Consider the following 21676-nt stretch of genomic DNA (forward strand, 5'->3'; position numbering starts at 1 on the left):
ATTCTTTCTCCCAAAAATGTGTAGAATTATTCCAAAATAATATCTAAGCACAATAACAAAAGCATATGGTTCACAAATGGGACCAGCCACAAATAACTGCATTATGGAGTGCTTTATTTAGGATGCCAAGCAACTGTGCCTTGTCTTTGAAAATACCACTACTTTGCAAGCATTTTGTGAAGGCTGCATCTTGAAATGATGTGTAATTTCAGAGGGTGTGCTTTTTTCTGGGGACTTTTAGGCCTGAAGATATTGTCCTCCTGTACATGAATGGATAGAGCCATGCTGAGAACAAATTACCTGTAGTAAAAAGACTGATAAAGGGCTACATAAGTGATCCTGCTTATATAACTTTTAAAAATAAACATACTTAAAAGACTGTTCACAAAATAGTGCAAATAGAGGTGTTCTCACCTCTTTGATAATCGGAAACCTTTTATTGTGTTTCCCTTCATTTGTGGAAATATCCAACTAATAGAGGTTTATTAAATATCATACCAAAGTATAAAATAAGCTCATACCAGCTACTCTGCACAGAATTAATCATAAACATACACATTATACAATCAGTTGAAAATATCAACTTGAACATCTTAATTTACTGCAACATCTTTTTAAACATTGCAAATCAGATATGGGATATCCTGAGATTATATTTCTCCATTGTTCGGTGGGCAGATCTGCCCTGAATCAAGTATGCCAGTGCAGTTAACATTTTCAATACCATCTGCTTGATTGTAGTGCAAAACACACGTGATAAGGAGACATAGCACACTAAGAGGGAAGGAAAGATTCCATTATGCCTTTTCTAAAAGAGGTCTCTTTATTAGTCTTCTGCTGATCTGAAAGGCAGAACTAGATACTAAACTTAATTTAAATTATAGGATAGAAAAAAAAATCAGTTAATCACGGTTGGATGGTTAGAATGGTTTGACAATGAACTCAAATGATTTTGAAGGGGATGGCTAGGATCTACCAGAAAATGTTGGACAGGCATATTTGGACACTGTTGTAGCTCTGGATTCAAAGCTCTGGATTTGGACACTGTTGTAACTCTGGATACGAAGCCCTTCCAATATTTCACGGATTTAAAAGAATTAATTTCTTCCTGAATAATTGCATACTGCTCTATGAAAGGGAATGTTACTATTCATATAGTAAACATTGTGAGGCTCCATGCTCACACAAATCAGGAAAACGTTTCAACTCAATTCCAGAAAGCAACAGAATATTTAGGAAGAGGAAGTTCAGCCCTTCCGAAGAGCTCTTCCCTGATGCTAACTCATGATGAACCAGCCAGCTTTAGAAAAATTGACAGCTTGTCAGAGTAGCCATTTTTGCTCTAGGAAGAATTTATCAGTCAGAAAAAAAAAAAAAGTAACACAACGTAACTTGCCTTGGTTTCTTTGGGCTACAGAACTGAATAAGGATACGTGCCTTCAACGGGGATACTTCTAATTGCATCAAACAATGGCGAACTTTGACATACATGAAACAACAGTTTCTACCTCATTTTGGTAAAACAGCAATTTTATACTGGCCAGTGATAGGACTTTGACCTCAAGCTGTTGGCCAAACTAAGGAAAGACAAAGCACTTAGAATTACAGGAAGCTGCCCTATATAAAATTGAATTATCAAACTATCTAATTCAGTTTTCCATTGATTTTACTGGAGAACCTTTTCTAGCCCTCCGTGAAAATGCTGGAGACTGAACTGGAGATCTTCTGGATGTGCCCTGCAGAATGAGTTTTCATGTTAAAATTTTATGATCTTGTGGGGCCATATCACTAAATGTTCAGGACCATATGTGGGCCATGAACCATGGTTTGGGTACGGCTGCTCTATATCTTGAAGGAAATACAGCATTTCCTTCAGTGGAAAGATCTAAGGAAAAAGAATAAATATTTCAAGGAAAAACCAGCTACTCTGTGTGAGATGGTATTCCTGGAGAGGCCAGTATTTGAATTGCTTTGGGAAGCAATGAAATTACTATCCATGGGAAACTGGCATATTTTACAAAATTCAGCCCATACCACAGAGCTACGCCTTGTGGTTGAGCAATACTACTTAGGAAGTACAGGATGACAAGAGACAGGATGGCACACCATCCCCTCTGAAGCCAACCAAGTCTCTCCAGCTTCAATTGGGTATAGGATGAAGAGTGGAAGGTCAATCCCAGTCCAAGGACTGTGGCTGTATCACGACACAGGGAAGCAAATGGGTATGTGTCCATGTGGATCCACTTGGGATTTTCACACCACTTCACAGCAAGTTTCATTGACCTAAAGAAGGAAAGAAAATGAAGAGAGGCATATGAAACTTATCTTTTTTTTATCATTTCTATAGAAGGAAAAAATTGAAATCTGAGTAGTTCCAGAATCTCTCTGAATCTCTAAAACCACAAAATGTGGTATCCATGGGTAAACTGGGGTTTTCTTTTTAGAAGTGAATTCCTACAAATGTTTAAGTCAACATTCCTTTATTATTTGAATATGCCTGGTATTTGGTGGGAGATCTTTCAAGGAGATGTCAGAATTAAGCAAGGTCTTTAAAAACCAGTTAAATTGTTGCAAAATTCATCCATTGCTTATGTGGATGGATGGCTTCTTTTCCTCCCCTTCAAGCCAAGAAAGGTGTTAAAAAGTTCATGGTGGACATGTGCATGAAACAGGCTACAAAACAGAGAGTTAGTTTCCTTCATGTATTTATAGCATAATCAAAACAGCATTGCAACATCGCTTTCACTTGATGTCTTCGTAATGTTGCCCTCGTCTCATACTTGGGGCATAATTTAAGTCATCTTATCTTACTCTTTTCTGTGTGCACAACACCAGCAAATACAGAAAACAGCCACGATGACCAGCAAATAGGATTGTAGTGTTACAGGTAGCATGGGCTAGGTTCCACTAAGGATTGCTAGTTAAGAAAGCTAGCTAGTTAAGATATTTAGATAGCCTGTGAAAAAGAGGACCCCATGCATTCCTTTGCACTGAAGGAACTCACCAGTTGAGATCTATGCCAAGAGTAATCAATGTCCAATAAATCGCTGTGGCACTTAGCCCAAGGGAGAATGAAGTCATCAGGTAGAAACGGAATCCTCTTTCCAGTGGGACCCAGGATTGAAGTAGCCAGCCTAGACTGATCCCTGAAGAGAGATGGTGGAGAAGGGAAGCTTCATTATAAACTACATCTATTGCCTAAATCGTGAGATGTTCTAAAGCAGAAGCCAGCAGCCTATGGGTAGCCAGGTCAGCAATCAGCATTTGGTGATATGGTAATTATCACCAGAAGAGTAGAACTTATTTTTAATTTTATTGTTGCCTTTTCTGTTTGGATTTTGAGATTAAAAACTGGAAGTCCCTGCCAAGCAAACCATTCTGATCTTCACTGTTCAATACCGTCCCACCTCAAAACTGAAAATCTGGAATCGCATCAGCATAATGCAACAATCTCAGAATGCTGGAGGGCAACTTGTGAGATGTAGATGGAAGAAAAGCTGAGTAGATGTCAGGCTTATTGTATCTATTTTGCTTTTTTCATTTGAATCCTGAGGCCTATCAGCCAGATTACTGGGTATCAAACATACATTCCGAATTTTAAAAAATGATAACCTTAGAAACCTGTGTGATAATCATGCTTCTACATGAAAGTCCCTTCTTGATTATCTCAAGCATCTTTTAATATATTATTTTTCAAACATATATAAGATGGGGTAGAGAATCATATGTCTGTTATGATAAATCAGTGGTGCATGAGGAAACATTAAATGACCTACCGTGTTTCCCCGAAAATAAGACCCTGTCTTATATTTTTTTTGAACCGTGAAATAAGCGTTTAGCCTTATTCCCATGCACTTAAAAGCCCGATTGGGCTTATTATCAGAAGATGTCTTATTTTGGGGAAAACAGGATATTATAAAACCCTTCAAGGATTTAACTAAGAGAGCCAGATGTGGCCACTCTTAATTTAAGGAATATCTAATTTCTTCACCAAATTCATAATCTCATAAACTATTCTTCTATTTTATTCCACTGTAATCCTGTGACCATGTAGTTAGAAATAAGTACCATACTTTACAGAGTATAAGACACACTTTCCCAACCCCCCTAAGAGGATGGAAATGTTGGTGCGCCTTATACACCAAATACAGCCATTTTTGGCCTCCTGAAGCCCAGGCCCACGCATCCCATTTTTCACAAAAACAGGGTGCACAGAGGCTTTGGGAGGCCTTTGCAGAGTGCTCTTGTGGGCTGGGGAGGGCAAAAACTTTCTTTTCTTGCTTACCTCTTCGAAATCTTCCTTCCCCGATCTCAGATTGTTTGCCCCAGCGAGAGCTAAGTTTTTGCTCGCTTTCTTTTGCCTGTGCCTTCCCTGGGCAGCGATGGCTGGGGCTGGGGGTGGGGGGCAGCAGAGGCATCAGGGCTGCTCTGCAAGCTGGGCCTCGAGGAGCATGGGAGAGTTGCGGCGAGTGCCAGAAGGTCAGAAGATGTGCTCCGACGTCACCCCAACACCTGTTTCCAGTACACGCTCCTCTGTCCCAAAGTAGAATTGAGTGGGGGGAAGGGAGCAGGGGAAAGAGTAGGAGGGAAGGAGAAGCCCAGCTGGCTTTCCTTGGGCGTGGAACAGGGAAAGACCCAATACCTCCTCTATGGCCTGCCCGCTACTCTTGTAGTGCCTTGCACAGCACAGTGAAAGCGTGTTTCACAATGGGGGAGACAGCATCCCCTCCTCCTCCTGGAGCCCATTATAACACGGAGCATCTACCACAGCCGGGCCAGACTATCGTCTCAGGGCAGAGAAGTGCAGGCAAGAGTAAGAAGCGCCAAAAGAAGTCTCCGCGAGATGAGAGGCAAGTACAGGGGTTCTTCCCTCTCATTCAGAGCGAGTCTTCATCCCCGCCGTCGCCCTTGCCTTCTAGCTTCATTTATCTGGGAACCTGAAATGACTCTTGATTTTAAATCATATGGTAAAAAGCACCTCAAAAAGAAGAAAGAACATCAGAAAAAAAACCCAACCCTTGCCTGTTTTTGGAAATGGTTCAAGAGGAAGTACACACAGAGAGGGGGGGAGAAGGAGGGAAAGAGAGGGCGGAAGAGAGACAGAGAAGAGAGAGACGAGAGAGAGAAAAGGGGAGAAAAAGAGAAATGAGAAAATGATGGAGGGAGAGAATGACAGAGGAAAAAGAGAGAAATGAGAAAGAAGAGAGAGAAAAGAGCTGGAGGGAAAGAATGAGAGAGAAAGAAAAGAGTAAAAGAGAAAAGGGAGAGGGGAGAGGAAAAAAAATGAAAGGGAGAGAAAAGGAGAAAAAGAAATGAGAAAATGATGGAGAGAATGAGAGGAAAAAGAAACAAATGAGAGAAAAGGGAGGGAGAGAAATGAGAGGGAAAAGAGGGAGAAGGGGAGAGAGAGAGAGAAAGAAAAAGGAAAGAAAGAAAAGGAAGGAAGGAAGAAAGGAAGGGAGAGGAAAAAGAGAAAAACAGAAGAGAGAGAGAGGGAAAGAGAGAGTGACCCATTTCCCACAGAAAACACCCGGAGCCAGAAAACCCGGGTATACATGGCTGGGGTGGGTCATGTGACTGAGTGGGAAATGATGTTGAGTTGGCCACGCCCACCCAGATTTTGTGGCTCCCAGTGTTTTCTTTTCTGTGGGAAACGGGTCCAAGTGGATCTTTCAGTGTTTAAGGTTGCAGGCCCCTGGTCTAATCACCTGTGGATTTGATATCATTTGGCTATGAAAGTTGACAGTAAGGACAAAATTCAGGCAGAGGTGAATGCATCTTTGATGAAGGGATATTTGCACCCTGCCTTGAATACAGCAGAGTTAATGTCCCATCCTCAATAAATCATTGCTTAATTTGGGTGTTTTAGATAACTATCACCCAGTCTCCAACCATCCTTTTGGGAGCAATGCTGTAGAGAAAGTAATTGGCTGGCAGTTACAGAGAATACTGGAGGAAATGGATTATATGTATCAGTCAGGATTCAGGCTTGAATACAGGAGAGAAACTATAGTGATGGTCCTACTAGATTCCCAAGGAAAGTGGGTTTTGGTAGAAATATTTTCAATGAGATGTACTTTTATCTATCTTGAAAGCAAATTTCCAAAGGGGTCTTTAAAAAACCAGGGTGATATCTCTTAACTTAGCTCAGGTGTGGCCATGCTGTATTGCCATATACATGCAAACCAAGAACCTGGAACAGATAGCATACTGCTAACTTTCATGATGTACTTACCTGCCAAAATGCCACCAATAACTTGATGGGGAAAATGAGCAAGTATGAAGATGCGTGATAGTCCGATAAGCAGCAAGAGGACAAAATAAATAGTAAAGGGCACTGCCCTCATGATCCAACTGTTGAGGTGAAATGGGAGAAGAAAAATGTCACACTCAGCAGATGGATTGAGAATTATTTCTTTTGCCTCTCCCAAAGCCAACAGCCTTAGAAGAACCAGATCCCAAATTACAATTTCTGTTCAAATTAAGGAAAAACAGGATAAAGCATTTTTTACATATATGAGTGACAGAGGTACACAGCTAAGGTTTGTTCTGCAAATGGAAATTCCAGTTCATTGATTTAGAAATGCCTTAAAAAGAATCAGGCATTCCTGCTGTCTTCTTTACTGGTAATAAGTTAGTAGAATCTTGATGGGAGTGTGCTCACAATTGTATCAGCTGAATCCAGAGGATCCAGAAGCTGATATTCCCCTCCTTGTCTGCAAGCATTCACTCCTGGATTGCTCTTACTTTAGAGCAGGGGTAGGCAAATGTGGCTCCTTTACAACCTGTGGACTTCAAATCCCAGAATTCCTGAGACAGCCAACCTTGGCTGTCTCAGGAATTCTGGGAATTGAAGTCCAGAGGTTGTAAAAGAGCCACATTTGCCCACCCCTGCTTTAGAGGACTAGTGAGGCCAATTCTACCAACAGAATGAAAAGAATTATAGGAATGGATCAAACAAGAGCACCATGTTGTTTATAATTCTTCAAATGCAGGGTTTCCTATCTATTTGAAAGCCAAGTGTTTTATTCTAGTTGGGGTATTATTGTCCAGTTCTGGCAATCTTGTTCCCAAAAAGTAGCATCAACGTTCAAAAATTACAGCATCTGCAGCCATAACAATCAAGAAACTGGGATAATTTCAACCCAGAAATATACAAAATATTTGCCTTTTTTGTTTTTTCTGGGGCTGGGAGAACCAGGCACAAATTATATTATAAAATATAATATAAAAATATATCATAAGAAGTTATAACAAATGTGTACAGATTTTGACATCGCCTGATAGGAGATATAGGGATTTGGAAGGAAAAAAGAACTGGGATTTTCTCTGCTGTTCTGTCAACTATACAATGTTATGGCCCTGATGTTCAGTTACAATACCATCAACCATGGTATTCTCCTAGAGCGGCTTCGGGGGATGGGAATGGGAGGCCGTGTGCTATCCTGGTTCACTTCCTTCCTCTGTGGCCGCTCTCAGTCAGTGTTGATAGGAGGGGAGAGATCCAGCCTTCGCCCACTGCTTTGCGCCCACTGGTTCTGCAGGGCTTGGTACTCTCTCCGCTCTGTTCAACATTTACAATAGTGGCCAAAATTGTGGAAACCTTTTGGGAAAAGTGTATTTTCTAAAACTAGCTAATAACACCACTTTTTTTTGGAGTAGTACCATAAAATTATATATCAATGGAAAGATCATTTAATCAAGAATGCAATGCAATAACTTATATGAAGGATTTGCTATTAGAATAGCAGTTACAGCATAAAGAAGAAAAAATGTAGAAAAAATGAGATATACAAAAATTATCACCATGTCAGTTCATACTTAGTTGGGTAATCTTTAGCATGAATTACAGCCTTACAACGTCTTCCCATGGAGTGAACCAAGTCTTTTAGTTCTGCAGCTGTTATAATGTGAAACCAAGATTGAATGATTACTTCTATTAACTGGGTTTTATTGCTGGGTCGCTTCTGATTAACAAGTTTCTTTAGTTGGCTCCATAGATTTTCAATTGGTTTAAGGTCTGGGCTATTCCCAGACCATTCCAGCAGTAGAATATGATTATCTTGAAACTCCAAAAAAAAAAAGTGGTATTATTAGCCATCGAACCTCAAAAATACACTTTTCCCAAAAGGTTTCCACAATTTTGGCCACTACTGTATATGAAGCCACTGGGTGAGATCATCCGCCACCATGGGCTGAAGTATCACCAATATGTTGATGATACTCAGTTGTATGTCTCGGCCTGTGGTGAGTCTATGGTGGCTCCCTCTCTCTGGAACATCATCCCTCCAGAGATTAGAATGGCCCCTACTCTAACACTCTTCTGGAAGGGGCTAAAGTCCTGGTTCTGCCAGTGGGCCTGGGGAACCCAGAGCAGGATAGAGCCCATTATGAGCCGTGGTGGAGCAGTGGTTAGAGTGCAGTATTGCAGGCTACTTCTGCTGAATGCCAGCTGCCTGCAATTTGGCAGTTCAAATCTCACCAGGCTCAAGGTTGACTCAGCCTTCCATCCTTCCGAGGTGGGTAAAATCAGGACCCAAAATTGTTGGGGGCAATATGCTGACTCTGTAAACCGTCTAGAGAGGGCTGTAAAACACAGTGAAGCGGTATATAAGTCTAAGTGCTATTGCTATTGCTAAATACCTTTTGGAATTCTGGGCTATCTGTCTGGCCAGAATGCTTACAATTGGCCACAGGGCTGCACCGGTGATCATACAGTGGCCAGAAGGACTGCCTGTAAAAAAGAAAAAGAAATAAAATCCCTCTGGTTGCTAGTGACCATCCATGTAAAAGAGAAAAAAAGAAAGAAAGAAAAGGTAAATAATTATGTCACATAGTTACACATAGTGTTATTAAATTAATTATCTATGGGTAGTCCTCAAATTTCAACCGTAACAGAGCCTGCCCATCATGGTTGCAACTCATATCATAAAATGGATTGGTCAGATGACTGACCCGATTTTACAATCTTTTTTTGCAGTGATTGTTAAGTCAACCGAGGGTTTGCAATGGGTGTGATTTTAGAAAAACAATCAGAAGTACTGTATTTTTCACACTATAAGACACACCGGACCAATAAGATGCACATTAGCTTTAGAGGAGGAAAACAAGGGGGAAAAAAATCTGTCTCTGTCTCCCAGCATCCATCCAGTATTCATCTGGCTAGCATCCTTGCAGCAAACAACCTGGTCAGCTTCAGCATGTTATCAAGGCCTAGTCAACTGAGCTGAGATGCTATTGCTGCCAGGGAACGCTGGAGCCTTCGCTGCTGATCAGCTGATTGGTGGTTGGATCGGTCTCCTGGAATATTGCCGATCAGCTCTTCTAGGTGGCAGAGACCGCCGCTGCTGCCACTTGCCGCCACCGCTTACTGTCTATCGCTGCCGCCGCTTGCCACCCATCACTGCTGCCATTCGGCGGTGGCGATCAACGGTGATGGCAAACGGCAAATGGCACTGATTGACAGTATTCTGGGAGGCCAATCCAACTGCCGATCAGCTGCTCGGCAGCGAAGTTCCAGTGTTCCCCAATGGCGGTGAGCGGCAGCAGTGGTGACAGGTGGTGGCAGTGGTGACAACCCCCCTCGTCCACACCACAATATTCACTCAATAAGGCACAGAGACATTTCCACCCACTTTTTTGAGGGGGGGAAGTGTGTCTTGTAGTGCGAAAAATACGAAAAGGGCCATTTTTCATCAAAACCAGTTTATAGCCATAAACGTTGCTGAGTACCCAAAGTGCAGTCACGTGACTGCAGGGGTGGAGGTTGGAGCATCAGAGCTTTGAATCCAGTAAACACCCCCCTGTTCACTCTGTTGAAGTCACTAAGAGACCGGTCATAAGTTGAAGACTACCTGTAAAGTTAATAGGTAACTTCTGTTATCCCGTTAAGTAATTATCAATTAAAGTTGGACCATAAGAAAGACTGAGTGGGAAAGAATTGAGGCCTTTGAATATGATGCTGGAGAAGACTCCTGTGAGTCCCTTGGACTGCAAGGCAATCAAACCGGTCAGTCCTAGAGGAGATCAATCCTGACTGTTCTTTAGAAGGCCAGATCCTGAAGATGAAACTCAAATATTTTGGCCACCTAATAAGAAGAAATGAGTCACTGGAGAACAGCCAATGCTGGGAAAGATTGAGGGCAAAAGAAGAATGGAACAGCAGAGAACGAGGTGGCTGGATGGAGTCACTGAAGCAGTAGGCGTGAGCTTAAATGGACTCCAGAGGATGGTAGAGGACAGGAAGGCCTGGAGGAACATTGTCCATGGGGTCGCGATGGTTTGGACATGACTTCGCAACTAACAACAACAAATTATCAATTGGTTCATTTCATTGTTTGATTTTAATAATATTAATTATTGCCAACAAATTCAAACAGAAAGATTCTGTTTAGATGGGATGAGTTGAAAGGGGGATTTTTAATTTTAAACAACAGAGATTCAGTCCAGGGACCGGATCTGGCCCACGGGGTGCTTAGATCTGGCCCACGGGCCAACCTGGAAACAGCAAAGGACCAGCCCATGGTGCCTCTGCCATCAAAAACAGCGCTCGGGCCACCACGGACAAATGCGCTCCATTTTCAGCACTCGGTTAACAATCACTGCTATAGGTAAACTATTGAACTTTCCATGTCAAAATTGGTATTTCCTAAGACTGTGATGGCGAACCTATGGCACGCGTGCCATAGCTGGCACGCAGAACCCTCTCTATGGGCACGTGAGCCATCGCCCAGCTCAGCTCCACTGCACATGCACGCCTCCCACCAGCCAGCTGATTTTCAGGATGTGCGGGGCACATGCAGGAGACACGCACACATGCACAGGGGAAGGGGAAGGGGCTGGCACCCAAAGGAAAACAGGTTGAAATTAAAAGCAAAGTAACACCACCATTCAAGAACCTTCAGGACAGTATTTCAAGAGTGTGGAGACAGGGTAACATCAACTTTCAACACTTATTTTCCTTAATTCCTATTTTCTATTGGACTGGATTACCAACCTGGTCCTGTTTCACAACTGGATGGGAACTGACGGAAAAAAAAATCCTTCTTCTTGGAAAATCCAGATTCAAAGATCCACCAGAAGGGCCGTTCACCAAATAACAACCTTGGAAATAGGAGGAAGAGGAAATATATATAATTAAGAGCTGGGAAGAACAGTATCAAGACTTCCAAAATGCTAGGAAGTTTAAATTTACTTGCCATCTTATCTACTAGTTTACAATTGATAAGTATTCTTTTTCTAGTTTTATTGATTGATTGATTCATTTGATTTATATACGTCTTTCTTTAAGAACTCAAGGTGATATACATTAGATAGCACTCCCTCATCCACTATTTTGCTACAACAATCCAGCAAAGAATATTGGACTTAAAGAATGCAACTGGCCTACAGTGATTAAGAGACCTTTCGGAACTGAAGGTGAACTGGAACACCAGTTTCACCAGTTCTAGAAAATACTTCAAGCCTGCACCATTCTGACTAAATATTACTTTTTATCAGTATAAGACCACTGACTCTAAATTTGTATCTTACAGCAGAAGGATTGTAAGCTTGTCACTTTGGTGAAGGCAGAGCTATCTGCAACCTGACATTGTTTTGTTAATTTCTACTGGACTTATCACAGAGAGAATCAGGTCTCACACCTATAACTAACAGATATCATAAGAATAAAGAGGACAACAGTTTCCAATTAAATCAAAGTCTCCTTCACATGTTAATGGAGAAGAGCTTCATTTTCAAACATTAGAACGCACACATAGAGCTTTTCACAGGCCAATGAAATATACAGAGTGCAGGCAAAGGTTGACAGCCATATAGAACGCAGGCAATGTACCCTACACTGCTCTTCAATCCATCTGCAACCTCTTCTAATGCATGGGTGAGAGTCAACTCAACCTTTTCTTCCAAGAAAGCCTATTCATGTATACAGGCAGTCCTCGACTTACAACAGTTCATTTAGTGACCATTCAAAGTTCCAACAGCACTGAAAAAAATGATTTGTGACCATTTTTCACACTTACGACCTCTGTAGCATCCCCATGATCATGTGATCAAAATTCAGATGTTTGGCAACTGGTTCATACTTAGGTTGCTGTGGCTCAAGGTCATGGGATCCCCTTTTGCAACCTTTTGACAAGCGAAATCAATGGGGAAGCCAGATTCACTTTGTAACTGTGTTACTAACTTATCAACTGCAGTGGTTCACTTAACAATTATGGCAACAAAGGTTGTAAAATGGGGCAAAACTCACTTAACAAATATCTCACTTAGCAACAGAAATTTGGGGCTCAATTGTGGTCATAAGTTGAGGATTTATTATTATTATGGTTATTCTTTGGTGAGATTCACAGCCTTTGAGGCTGGTTAATAGCTTAGCAGCTCGAGTCCTAACCAAGGACCTAGGAACTGTTAAGGTATCATCGGAGGATGTAAGCTGTTCCGAGTAGGGTGGTTTTTTGTAAAGTCAAAATATTCAAGCCAGTAAATTTTTATAATAAATTATTATTATTGTTGTAGTTGTTGTTGTTATTTACTTATTATTATGATTATGATTAGGGGACTGAAGACTAAAACATATGAAGAACGGTTACATGAACTGGGCATGGCTAGTCTAGTGAAGAGAAGGACCAGGGGAGACATGATAGCAGTGAGGAGGGAGGGTCAAGCTGTTTTCCAAAGCACCTGAAGGCCAGACAAGGAATAATGGATGGAAACTGACCAAGGAAGATTCAACCTAGAAATGAGGAGGAACTGACAGTGAGAACAATCAACCCATGGAACAGCTTGCCTTCGGAAGTTATGGGAGCTTCATCATTTGAGACTTTCAAGAAAAGATTGGACTGCCATTTGTCAGAAATGGTGTAGGGTCTCCTGCTTGAGCGAGGGGTTGGACTAGATGACCTGTAAGGTCCCTTCCAACTCTGTTAATCTGTAAGACTACCTGTATACACAAACTTGTATTCCAAGTTCTAAAGACTATTATAGTACTATAAGTCACCCTCCTCTTGTTCTTAATGGAGCAATTCTACTGTATAATTCTTTATCCTGGACAGAACAAGAACATTTATTCCATTAATGAATAGTTTCAAGTTTGTTCTAAGCCTTGATATTAATTCCTTTGAAAGCCAAACATATTTTGCTGCTCCACAAAATTCTATTAAACTTCAGTAAATGAACACTAATGGACTGTTGGTTAATAACAAATGAAAGCGCTTCTGGCTGCAATTCAAGTCATCCTATCCAAATACAGTGCAGCATGGGTTGAAAGTGGAAATTCAGAGAGTGAGTGAATTATTTTTCTGAGTACAAGCTATTACGAGATTCCTCACATAATAGGCTTCTAAAGGAAAGGCAGGATATACGTCTAACTAATAAATCTAATATTCCGATTCTTTTCATGGCTGATTTTCTGCTTCTCCCCACCATCCAGAATCACTGAATAGGTTCTTTCATCTTGGATTGTTTAAGTAATTACCTTAATTTAAAGTCAGTTCTCTTACATATTTGATGTTTGCTATGTGAATGCCGTTTCAGCCATAAAAGCATTCATTTATAAACCATGAAAAGGAGTTCTTCCTCTTTATAAATTGGAGGTAGCTCTATTAAATGTCCTCGATGCAGAACAAAGTTTATGTTCTGGGTTTAATTCCTGGATGTTGGCTCTTCCTTCTGTGTCACAAAAAGCTGAATCTATCATTCTCCATCCTACAAAAGCACAGAAGTTACTGTCTTACTGCAGAATCTGAACTTCCAAATAATACTGCCTTTGTTTCTATGAGTTCTTTTTGGATGCCAAAAATAGAATGGCTGGGTTCCAAACATTCCATACAGTTCACAGGAAAAAATCCAGCCCAATATTTTTTTACCCTTGCTTTTTCCTCACCATTTAGACGTCAAGTTCAGCCATTCTGAGATTAGGCCCAACCACAGCACCGTCAATCCAATCTTCTTATCCAACAGGAAGTAAGCAAGAGGGAAATAAATTATGAAGACACATTTGGGATCCCCGAAAAAGGTTACCCAAAGCCAAAAGTCCTCCAGTCCAGGCAGAGTACCCTGAAGCGTTTCAGCAAATTGGACTCCGCTAGTGTAAAAGATATCCATGGTGGTGAAACTGAAACAGATGAGAAGAATTTAAATGTGTTTCGGACAAACTCTTGCTGAGCCAATACATTTGCAATGCAGAAATCAAGCAACAATGTTGTTCAGAAGATAGTTAAACCATTTTTATAACAATAAAGAAGCAGCACATGATGATGCAAGCTCTCCTTATAAGCCGATCTGGCCACCTTTTAGATATGTGAACTTCAGATTTCTCAGCAATAGCCATCTCCGAGGCCATCATTGAAGTTGTAAGTCAATGACAAACACAAGTGGCCGTTTTGTATCAAAACACTTTGCTGGGAACCTTTCTCCTGCATCCTAGTGCCAAAAATGGATACAACCGAAGCCATACCTAGGCATAAACCTAAACATCTCAGTCATCCTGCATGGATATCCTATTAATAAACATCCATTACCCTTTACCATTCATTTACTGTTATTTAAAGCTCCCCTCCTATTAACTCTCCCTATTTCTTTCTTTTCTTTTTTTCACAGACCTTGATACAAAATGGGCAGTTCTACAAATGAATAAAATTAAATAATAAAATAAAAATATAATCAGAGAGTTGGGAAAGATGAGGTAGGACAGAAGTATGTACTTAATAATCCGTTGCTATTTCACAAGTTTTCAGTGGATATGATGGCATTATAGGATTATTTGTAGGGTAAAAAATATCACGATGGCAGTTGTAACAGTAGGACACAGTACGACCAAAGCCACTATCTTGGCTTTTTTTTTTTTTTTAACTATACTGTGTTTGCTGTTATATAGTCTATACTGTTTCCATTATAGAGTTCCAAAATTAACTCAAAAAATCCCAAAGTAATGATACAAGTTTGTAGGAAAATATGGATAAATATGAACTAAATCAAACAATATGCATAAATCACACAAACAAGAGGGAAAAAGAACTACATTAAGATGCAGAAATAATATCAGTAGTTTAACATAGTTGGATCTAAATTGATTATTATGTTTAAAATAATATTTTAAAAACACTTATATTCTCCTTTCCCCCTGAAGATGTCCAAAGTGGTTAACTATAGAAACAAATATACCTTTCTTTTGTTTTTAGTTTTTTAAAATCCTATCAACTGAAATATAAAATAATCAGATGATAAGGAATCCACATATAAAACATCTTGCAGCAACCAAGAATCTTAAAAGCAGCAAATAGCAATGTGAAAAGTAAAACCATCTCAGTGAAAGATGGGCAGAGAAAAATCCAGTTTATTAAATGCTATGGAGAAGATAATTTTAGTTAGAATAGAGTATTTCTTGAGGATGGCCAAGAAGGAAATTCCATTCTAAATTTGGGTCTGGAAACTATATAGTGGTCTTTTCTAATTTGGTAGCATGAAGATGTGTAAATATCCATTATACCCAGCCACCATGGATTTATGGAAGTTGGAAGAAGTATCTGTCTAGTAAGGCTGAGAAAGGCTGCATTAGAAATGAAAATTTCTAGGTTCTATCATATCTCAAGACCTAAAATGGACATCTAACATTAAAAACATCATCAAAAAAGCACAACAAAGAAATGTTCTTTCTGCGCCAACTCAGAAAGCTCAAACTGCCCAAGGAGCTGCTGATACAGTTCTACAGAAGAATTATTGAGTCTGTCATCTGCACCTCTATAACTGTCTGGTTTGGTTTTGCAACCCAACAAGACAGACACAGACTTCAGAGGGTAATTAGAACTGCAGAAAAAAACAATGGCTACCAGCCTGCCTTCCATTGAGGACCTGTATACTGCACGAGTCAAAAAGAGGGCTGTGAAAATATTTACAGACCCCTCGCATCCTGGACATAAATTGTTTCAATTCTTACCCTCAAAACGATGCTATAGAGCACTGTACACCAGAACAACTAGACACAAGAACAGTTTTTTCCCCAAACGCCATCACTCTACTAAATAAATAATTCCCTCAATACTGTCAAACTATTCACTAAGTCTGCATTACTATTACTATTAGTCTTCTCATCATTCGTATCACTCATCTCCTCCCACTTATGACTGCATGACTGTAACTTTGTTGCTTTTATCCTTACGATTTATGTTGATATTGTTTCCTAGTATGATTTGATTGCTTATTTGTACCCTATGACTATCATTAAGTCTTGTACCGATGATTCTTTATCAATGTATCTCTTTTTATGTACACTGAGAGCATATACACCAAAGACAAATTCCTTGTGTGTCCAATCACACTTGGCCAATAAAAAAATTCTACTCTATTCCATTCCATTCCATTCTATTCTAAAACAAATACCTTGAAATATATTTTGTTTGTTAAAGGGAGCCCTAGAAAAATGTATTTCAAATAGGTAGTTCCAGACAATTTATTTGTCACATATTTAATATATTGCAGCACCAATAATACCAATAATAATAGGCGACTTGGTGCAATCCCAAAACAACTGGAGTACCACTTGGAACATTATCAGCACTGACAAATTCACCATCAGTCAATTACAAACGGCAGCTAAACTTGGAAACAACTTACATCCTGCAATGACATCAACATCAATATCTGCTTCCCAAGTCCTTGGTAAGGACTCAATCGGTGGACATAAATGCCAAATCCAATTTGAATATCAGGCTGACTATGCAATGAACCATAATAAACATTATTTATTTCATTTTATTGTGTTTATTTTATTGTTAACTCAACTCAACTGTCCAGGAAACACAAAATTAAAACAGTCATAGCATGCTAATGGATTCACAAAACTTCACAGCTCCTCAAACAGCCAGGATGTTATGGCCTACCCCGAAAGCCATGCAGGTCTTGGAGGAAAAACTATTAAAAGTGGTAGCTTCTGGGATAGTGTTCTCCCCCCTGAAAACTTGGCTTTAGTTCCACCCAGGTCAGAGGTTGATATATTATTGTTTCTATAGAACTCTTATTTTGTTTGATTTGTGTTGTTCATAAGATTGTTTTAGTCTGGACTGTTCATTTGATTTGATGTTTTATCTGTTTTCAAGGATTTCCAGTTTTATACACTGCTCATAGTCCCTTATTATACAAATAATAAGTAATAATAACTATTCCAGGGGGATGGAAAAGTGGCAGAGGATATGTGTTCTTTCAATAAGATGCACGCTGACCTGATAGGATTTTATGAGATGGGCCATAGGTAGGAATGGAAATGGCTTCGAACAGAAATATTCTTCCACTAAAGGGACAGATTTCCAATAGGAGAACCCTCATAAATAAATCTTCATCCTATTTGATTCATCTATGAAAAATGCTCTATGTCTTCTGTCCTTGACAGACCACGGAAGAACAGACCTGGAAACAGATATTTTCAATAGCTACCTCAGCCCTGTGGAATATGTAACCCCATTAAATCCATATTATCCCCGACACAACATTTTGTGGGGCAAGAAAGAGCATGGTGTAAAGTAAACATTTAGAGAGCAAGAGATTTTGTTAACCCTCATAAATGTTAAGCTCTGACTCCACAAACGTATTTTTCCAGAACAGAATAAAAATCTTCAAATGTTCTTCTGTCATTTGACAAGCTAAATACTTACAACCCAACAATTTCACTAGTATTTTATGGCTGATAGCATCAAAAAATCTAGAGATTTCAAGGTTGGAGAATTACCAGGAAGGAACAGCTTTGTTTTGTTCTGTTTACAGATCTTCCCTTAGGCAAGTGTTTCTCAACCTTGACAACTTTAAAATGCATGGACTTCAATTCCCAGAATTCTCCAAATATTTGAAATGCAGCATCTTAAAACTGCTAAGATTGAGAAACACCACCTTAGGGCAACCAAGATGCCCAAAACCAAGCTGAAATATCCACCTGCCATTTACTATATCTATTGCAATCAATTGTCCTAGTTGTTCATGCGTTATCCTCAATGATTCTTCAGAATAAAGTTCACAAAACTCAAAATTGCTCACCGTGATTTTTCCAAATAATTTCAGTTTTGAGAAGCTGGGGGGAAAAACACAGAGTGGCATACCCAAAGCATCACAATACAAGGACAGTTTTCACACTAGGAACTTCCTGATTCTTCTGGTGCTTTCAGTACACCACCATGATTTTCGGTATCCAGAAACCCTGATCTGGCAAACTTGAAAAGTCTGCATTAGCCCCTCTTCTCCCCAAACTACTTCCAGGATTTCTGGGAAGAGATTTATTGGACAAAGCAACGTAATCCCCTAAGGTGCAATCAGACACGCATAGGCTAAATTTAACATTCTTCGTCAGGAACACAAAACACGATGCTAGAAAATTTTCATGTGCTGACTGAACGTATATTGTATTACCCTCCCCACTCTCCCCAGAGCATAATAATATATACTAAATAAAGTTTTAAAACTGTATTTTAAGCATTATAATATTAGAAAGAAATATTAACTATTCTTTTTAGCTTTGTTTCTGAATTTTCCAAGATCGATTTCAAAAGATTTCCCTCTCTTTTCCTTTCTTTGCGATTTTGTCCGCTTTCACCATTGCTGTTTCGGTTCAATTACTCGTCACCTCCCCGTTACCTGCAATTGCCGGCTTCTGACTGTTCGCGCCATTGAACAACCAAACTACATTTCCCAGAAGTCTTAGTGATACGGACACGTCAGTATCCTGCTTGATCACCGGGAGAACAAAGGGACATTCACCAAGATTCGCGTAATCTTTCAAGTTGCAATTTTCACTAGATAGGTACTTATTACACACTTACTAGTTTTACAGTTTTATGGGTTAGATGTATTTCTGTGTACGACACGTGACACGAAACTCTTTTCTGCCATGTGATCTGATTTTTGCAGCTCCAAGTATATACACGAGTCTCAGAATACACGAGTCTCAGAAAGCCATGACCTTAAAATATCACTCCACTTTTATGAATTGGTTTGTTTGTTAGGATATAATTTTTAATTATATGTAATTTAATTTAAATTTAATGTTAATTTAATTTAATGTTAGGAGCCCTTCTCTCCGCTTATTATCCATTTTTGATTGTCCCATTCATGCATATATAGTATGCCCACTCACTCACACACAAACCTACAAAGTTGGAAAAGGGCCCCCTCCCCCCCCCCCAAAATAGCACATTCAAAAGTATCAGGAGATATTGAAAAATTTCCCTATGGTAAAGGAGTACAGTCCTGTACTGTACTTTGCTTGGAGATTTACAACATATATTTAAGGAGCCTGGTGGCGCAGCAGACTAAAGCACTATTAACATCAAGCTGTCTGCAATTACTGTAAGTTCAAATCTCACCAGGCTCAAGGTTGACTCAGCCTTCCATCCTTTCTAAGGTAGGTAAAATGAGGACCCAGATTGTGGAGGCAATAAGATGACTTTGTATAAATATACAAAAGTAGGAAGGCTATTGCTTAACGCATTGTAAGCTGCCCTGAGCCTCCGGAGAAGGGCGGCATATAAATCAAATAATAAAAAAAAAAGACACTAATGAGTCATGAAAAGTATTATACAAAATTATACAGAATATAAAGAAATGGATATTTCTCTCTCTCTGGAAATTTCAGGAGAGCCAAAATGAAGTATTTCTTCAAACAGTATGTTTACCAAATTTAAATAGCCATCTATCTCACAAAAAGTGATTATTTCATTAATCATTATTAAAAATACAAAAGAATTATTACTGTAATAAAATATAAAAACACAAGGCACAGGAGTGAGTATTTACCACAATGATGGAGCCATCTTAAAATGTTGCTAATTCCCTGGGATCCTAGCCTGGTGACATGGTCAAGTCTTGAGGGACTTCCAGGGATGGAGGTAATCTCACTTTTGGGTGCTTGGGAATGTAGCTAAACATATGTAGCTAAACTCAAAGTCAGTCCTAGAAGATGTACTAAAGATTTGGAAGATTTAAAAAAGGAAATTTGACAAATCTAAAGATGACAAAACTTTGGAAGACCACATCACCAGTTGCTTATATATAACATACTAAACAATAAAATGGCTAATTGCATTTTAAGCCTAACATGTCATGTGACTTCAAATTGTACCGTTATTGTTTTGGCATGTTGTGCAAACCCAGAAAATTGATACTGACTTCATATAAAATTCTAACTTGCATTTATTCTGCTTCTTCAATAGCTAATTTCAATAGCGTTTCTAAGGACTTGTTTTAAGGAATATATGTCTGCTGGGCATTGTAAAATTTTAAATTATGTTCATCAGAGATACATATGTAATTTCAGGAACAATATACTGAATTCCTTTTCTTTCACCTTTGCAAGGCTGACCACTGATGCCTGCTTTGCACCCATTTTCTTTAATCAAGGCTACCATATTTGGACTTCAAAATCTGGCTAACAATTAGCTAGCAGCAAACATAGAATAACAGGGTTATAAGGGACCTTGAGGGTCTTCTAGTCCAATTATTTGCCCAAGCATGGGACCCTATAGTACCATTCTGAACAAATGACTGTCCAGTCAGTCTCTTCTTGAAAACCTCCAGTTAAGTTACAGGAAACATATTCTGTACAATATTGCCACCTACAGGTAGTTTTCAATATACAACCATTTGTTTAGTGACTGAAGTTATAACTCTGTGGAAAAAATGATTTACAGTTGGTCCTCCCACTTAACAGCCATTGCAGTGTCCCTGTGGTTACATGATCCAAATTTGGGCCCTTGGCAATTGAAATAAATTTTTGATGGTACAGATTGGGGTATGTGTGTGTAATGTTGTCATCATTTGCAATCTTTCCAGTCTGACAAAGACATTGGAGGGATGTGGATTTGCTTAATGACTGCATGTTTCAATTGTGGTGATTTACTAAATAATTGAATGCTACATATGTAATTAAGTAATTGTACTGTTAAGTAACAACTGCCTTGCTTAGCAATGGAAGTTCCACTCCCAATTGTGATGATAAGTCAAGGACTACTTGCAGTGGTCCTCCAAATTATTAGACGTCAATATACCAGAGTCTCACTTTCATGAAAAGCCAGAAAGTCACTTTTAATGTATGCTCCTAAATCTTATTTGTCCAAAATAGTGATTCAATTTTCAGAAAAAGTGCAATCACTTATCCATATTTCTACCAATTCTGTACATGTTTTGTAGTCAATGATTTTGTTCTGTTAGGAGTGCAAGTATAGTAGCAACCTATTTTATCCATATGTATTTCAGGATAAAATCTATTGAATTATAACTGATAATTTAAAGTAAATGCCTGTCACTGTCACCCTTCCATTTAAAAAGGTTTGTTTCAAAACTAATCAGGACTATTTGAAAGTTTGCTCAGATACATGGCGCTCTCTTGCAAAAATGAATATGTTCTATCCACAATAGATTTATCTATTATAATTCCATTAATAGAATATTTTAAACATGGAACTTATTTCTTTAAACATGAAATAGTTTAATCTATCTATGGAACTCAGTAAAAGGCTTTGCAACAAAAACATTTGAATTGATAATACTTTCTAGACCAACAGTTTCTTTTTCTTTTCTTTTCTTTTCTTTTTTCTTTTTGCTTTAATTTATATGCCACCCTTCTCCGGAGACTCAGGGCGGCTTACAATGCATTAAGCAATAGCCTTCATACTTTTGTATATTTATACAAAGTCAGCTT

At 39.2% G+C, this 21676-nt stretch overlaps 1 protein-coding gene across 3 annotated transcripts; it reads right to left on the minus strand.

The window, feature by feature from the left end:
* Nucleotides 1-97: 97 nt before the first annotated feature.
* G6PC3 (glucose-6-phosphatase catalytic subunit 3) lies at nucleotides 98-18826 on the minus strand. 3 transcript variants are annotated; one of them, XM_034415412.2, is made up of 7 exons: nucleotides 18616-18826; nucleotides 13883-14113; nucleotides 10997-11103; nucleotides 8644-8734; nucleotides 6236-6354; nucleotides 3005-3146; nucleotides 98-2283 (listed from the first exon to the last, which is right to left on the minus strand). In XM_034415412.2, exons 2-7 carry the CDS (start codon nucleotides 14101-14103, stop codon nucleotides 1923-1925), a joined length of 1041 nt encoding a protein of 346 aa, XP_034271303.1. In that variant the 5' UTR covers nucleotides 14104-14113; nucleotides 18616-18826; the 3' UTR covers nucleotides 98-1922. The 3 variants fall into 3 exon arrangements, with proteins under 3 accessions (XP_034271303.1, XP_034271304.1, XP_034271305.1); XM_034415413.2 differs by having other exon boundaries at nucleotides 18022-18622; XM_034415414.3 differs by lacking the exon at nucleotides 18616-18826 and adding an exon at nucleotides 18483-18609.
* Between the last annotated feature and the right edge of the window lie 2850 nt (nucleotides 18827-21676).

The sequence above is a fragment of the Pantherophis guttatus genome, chromosome 4, assembly GCF_059756535.1.
Source record: "Pantherophis guttatus breed Tessera chromosome 4, ASM5975653v1, whole genome shotgun sequence".
NCBI classification, from domain to species: Eukaryota; Metazoa; Chordata; class Lepidosauria; order Squamata; family Colubridae; genus Pantherophis; species Pantherophis guttatus.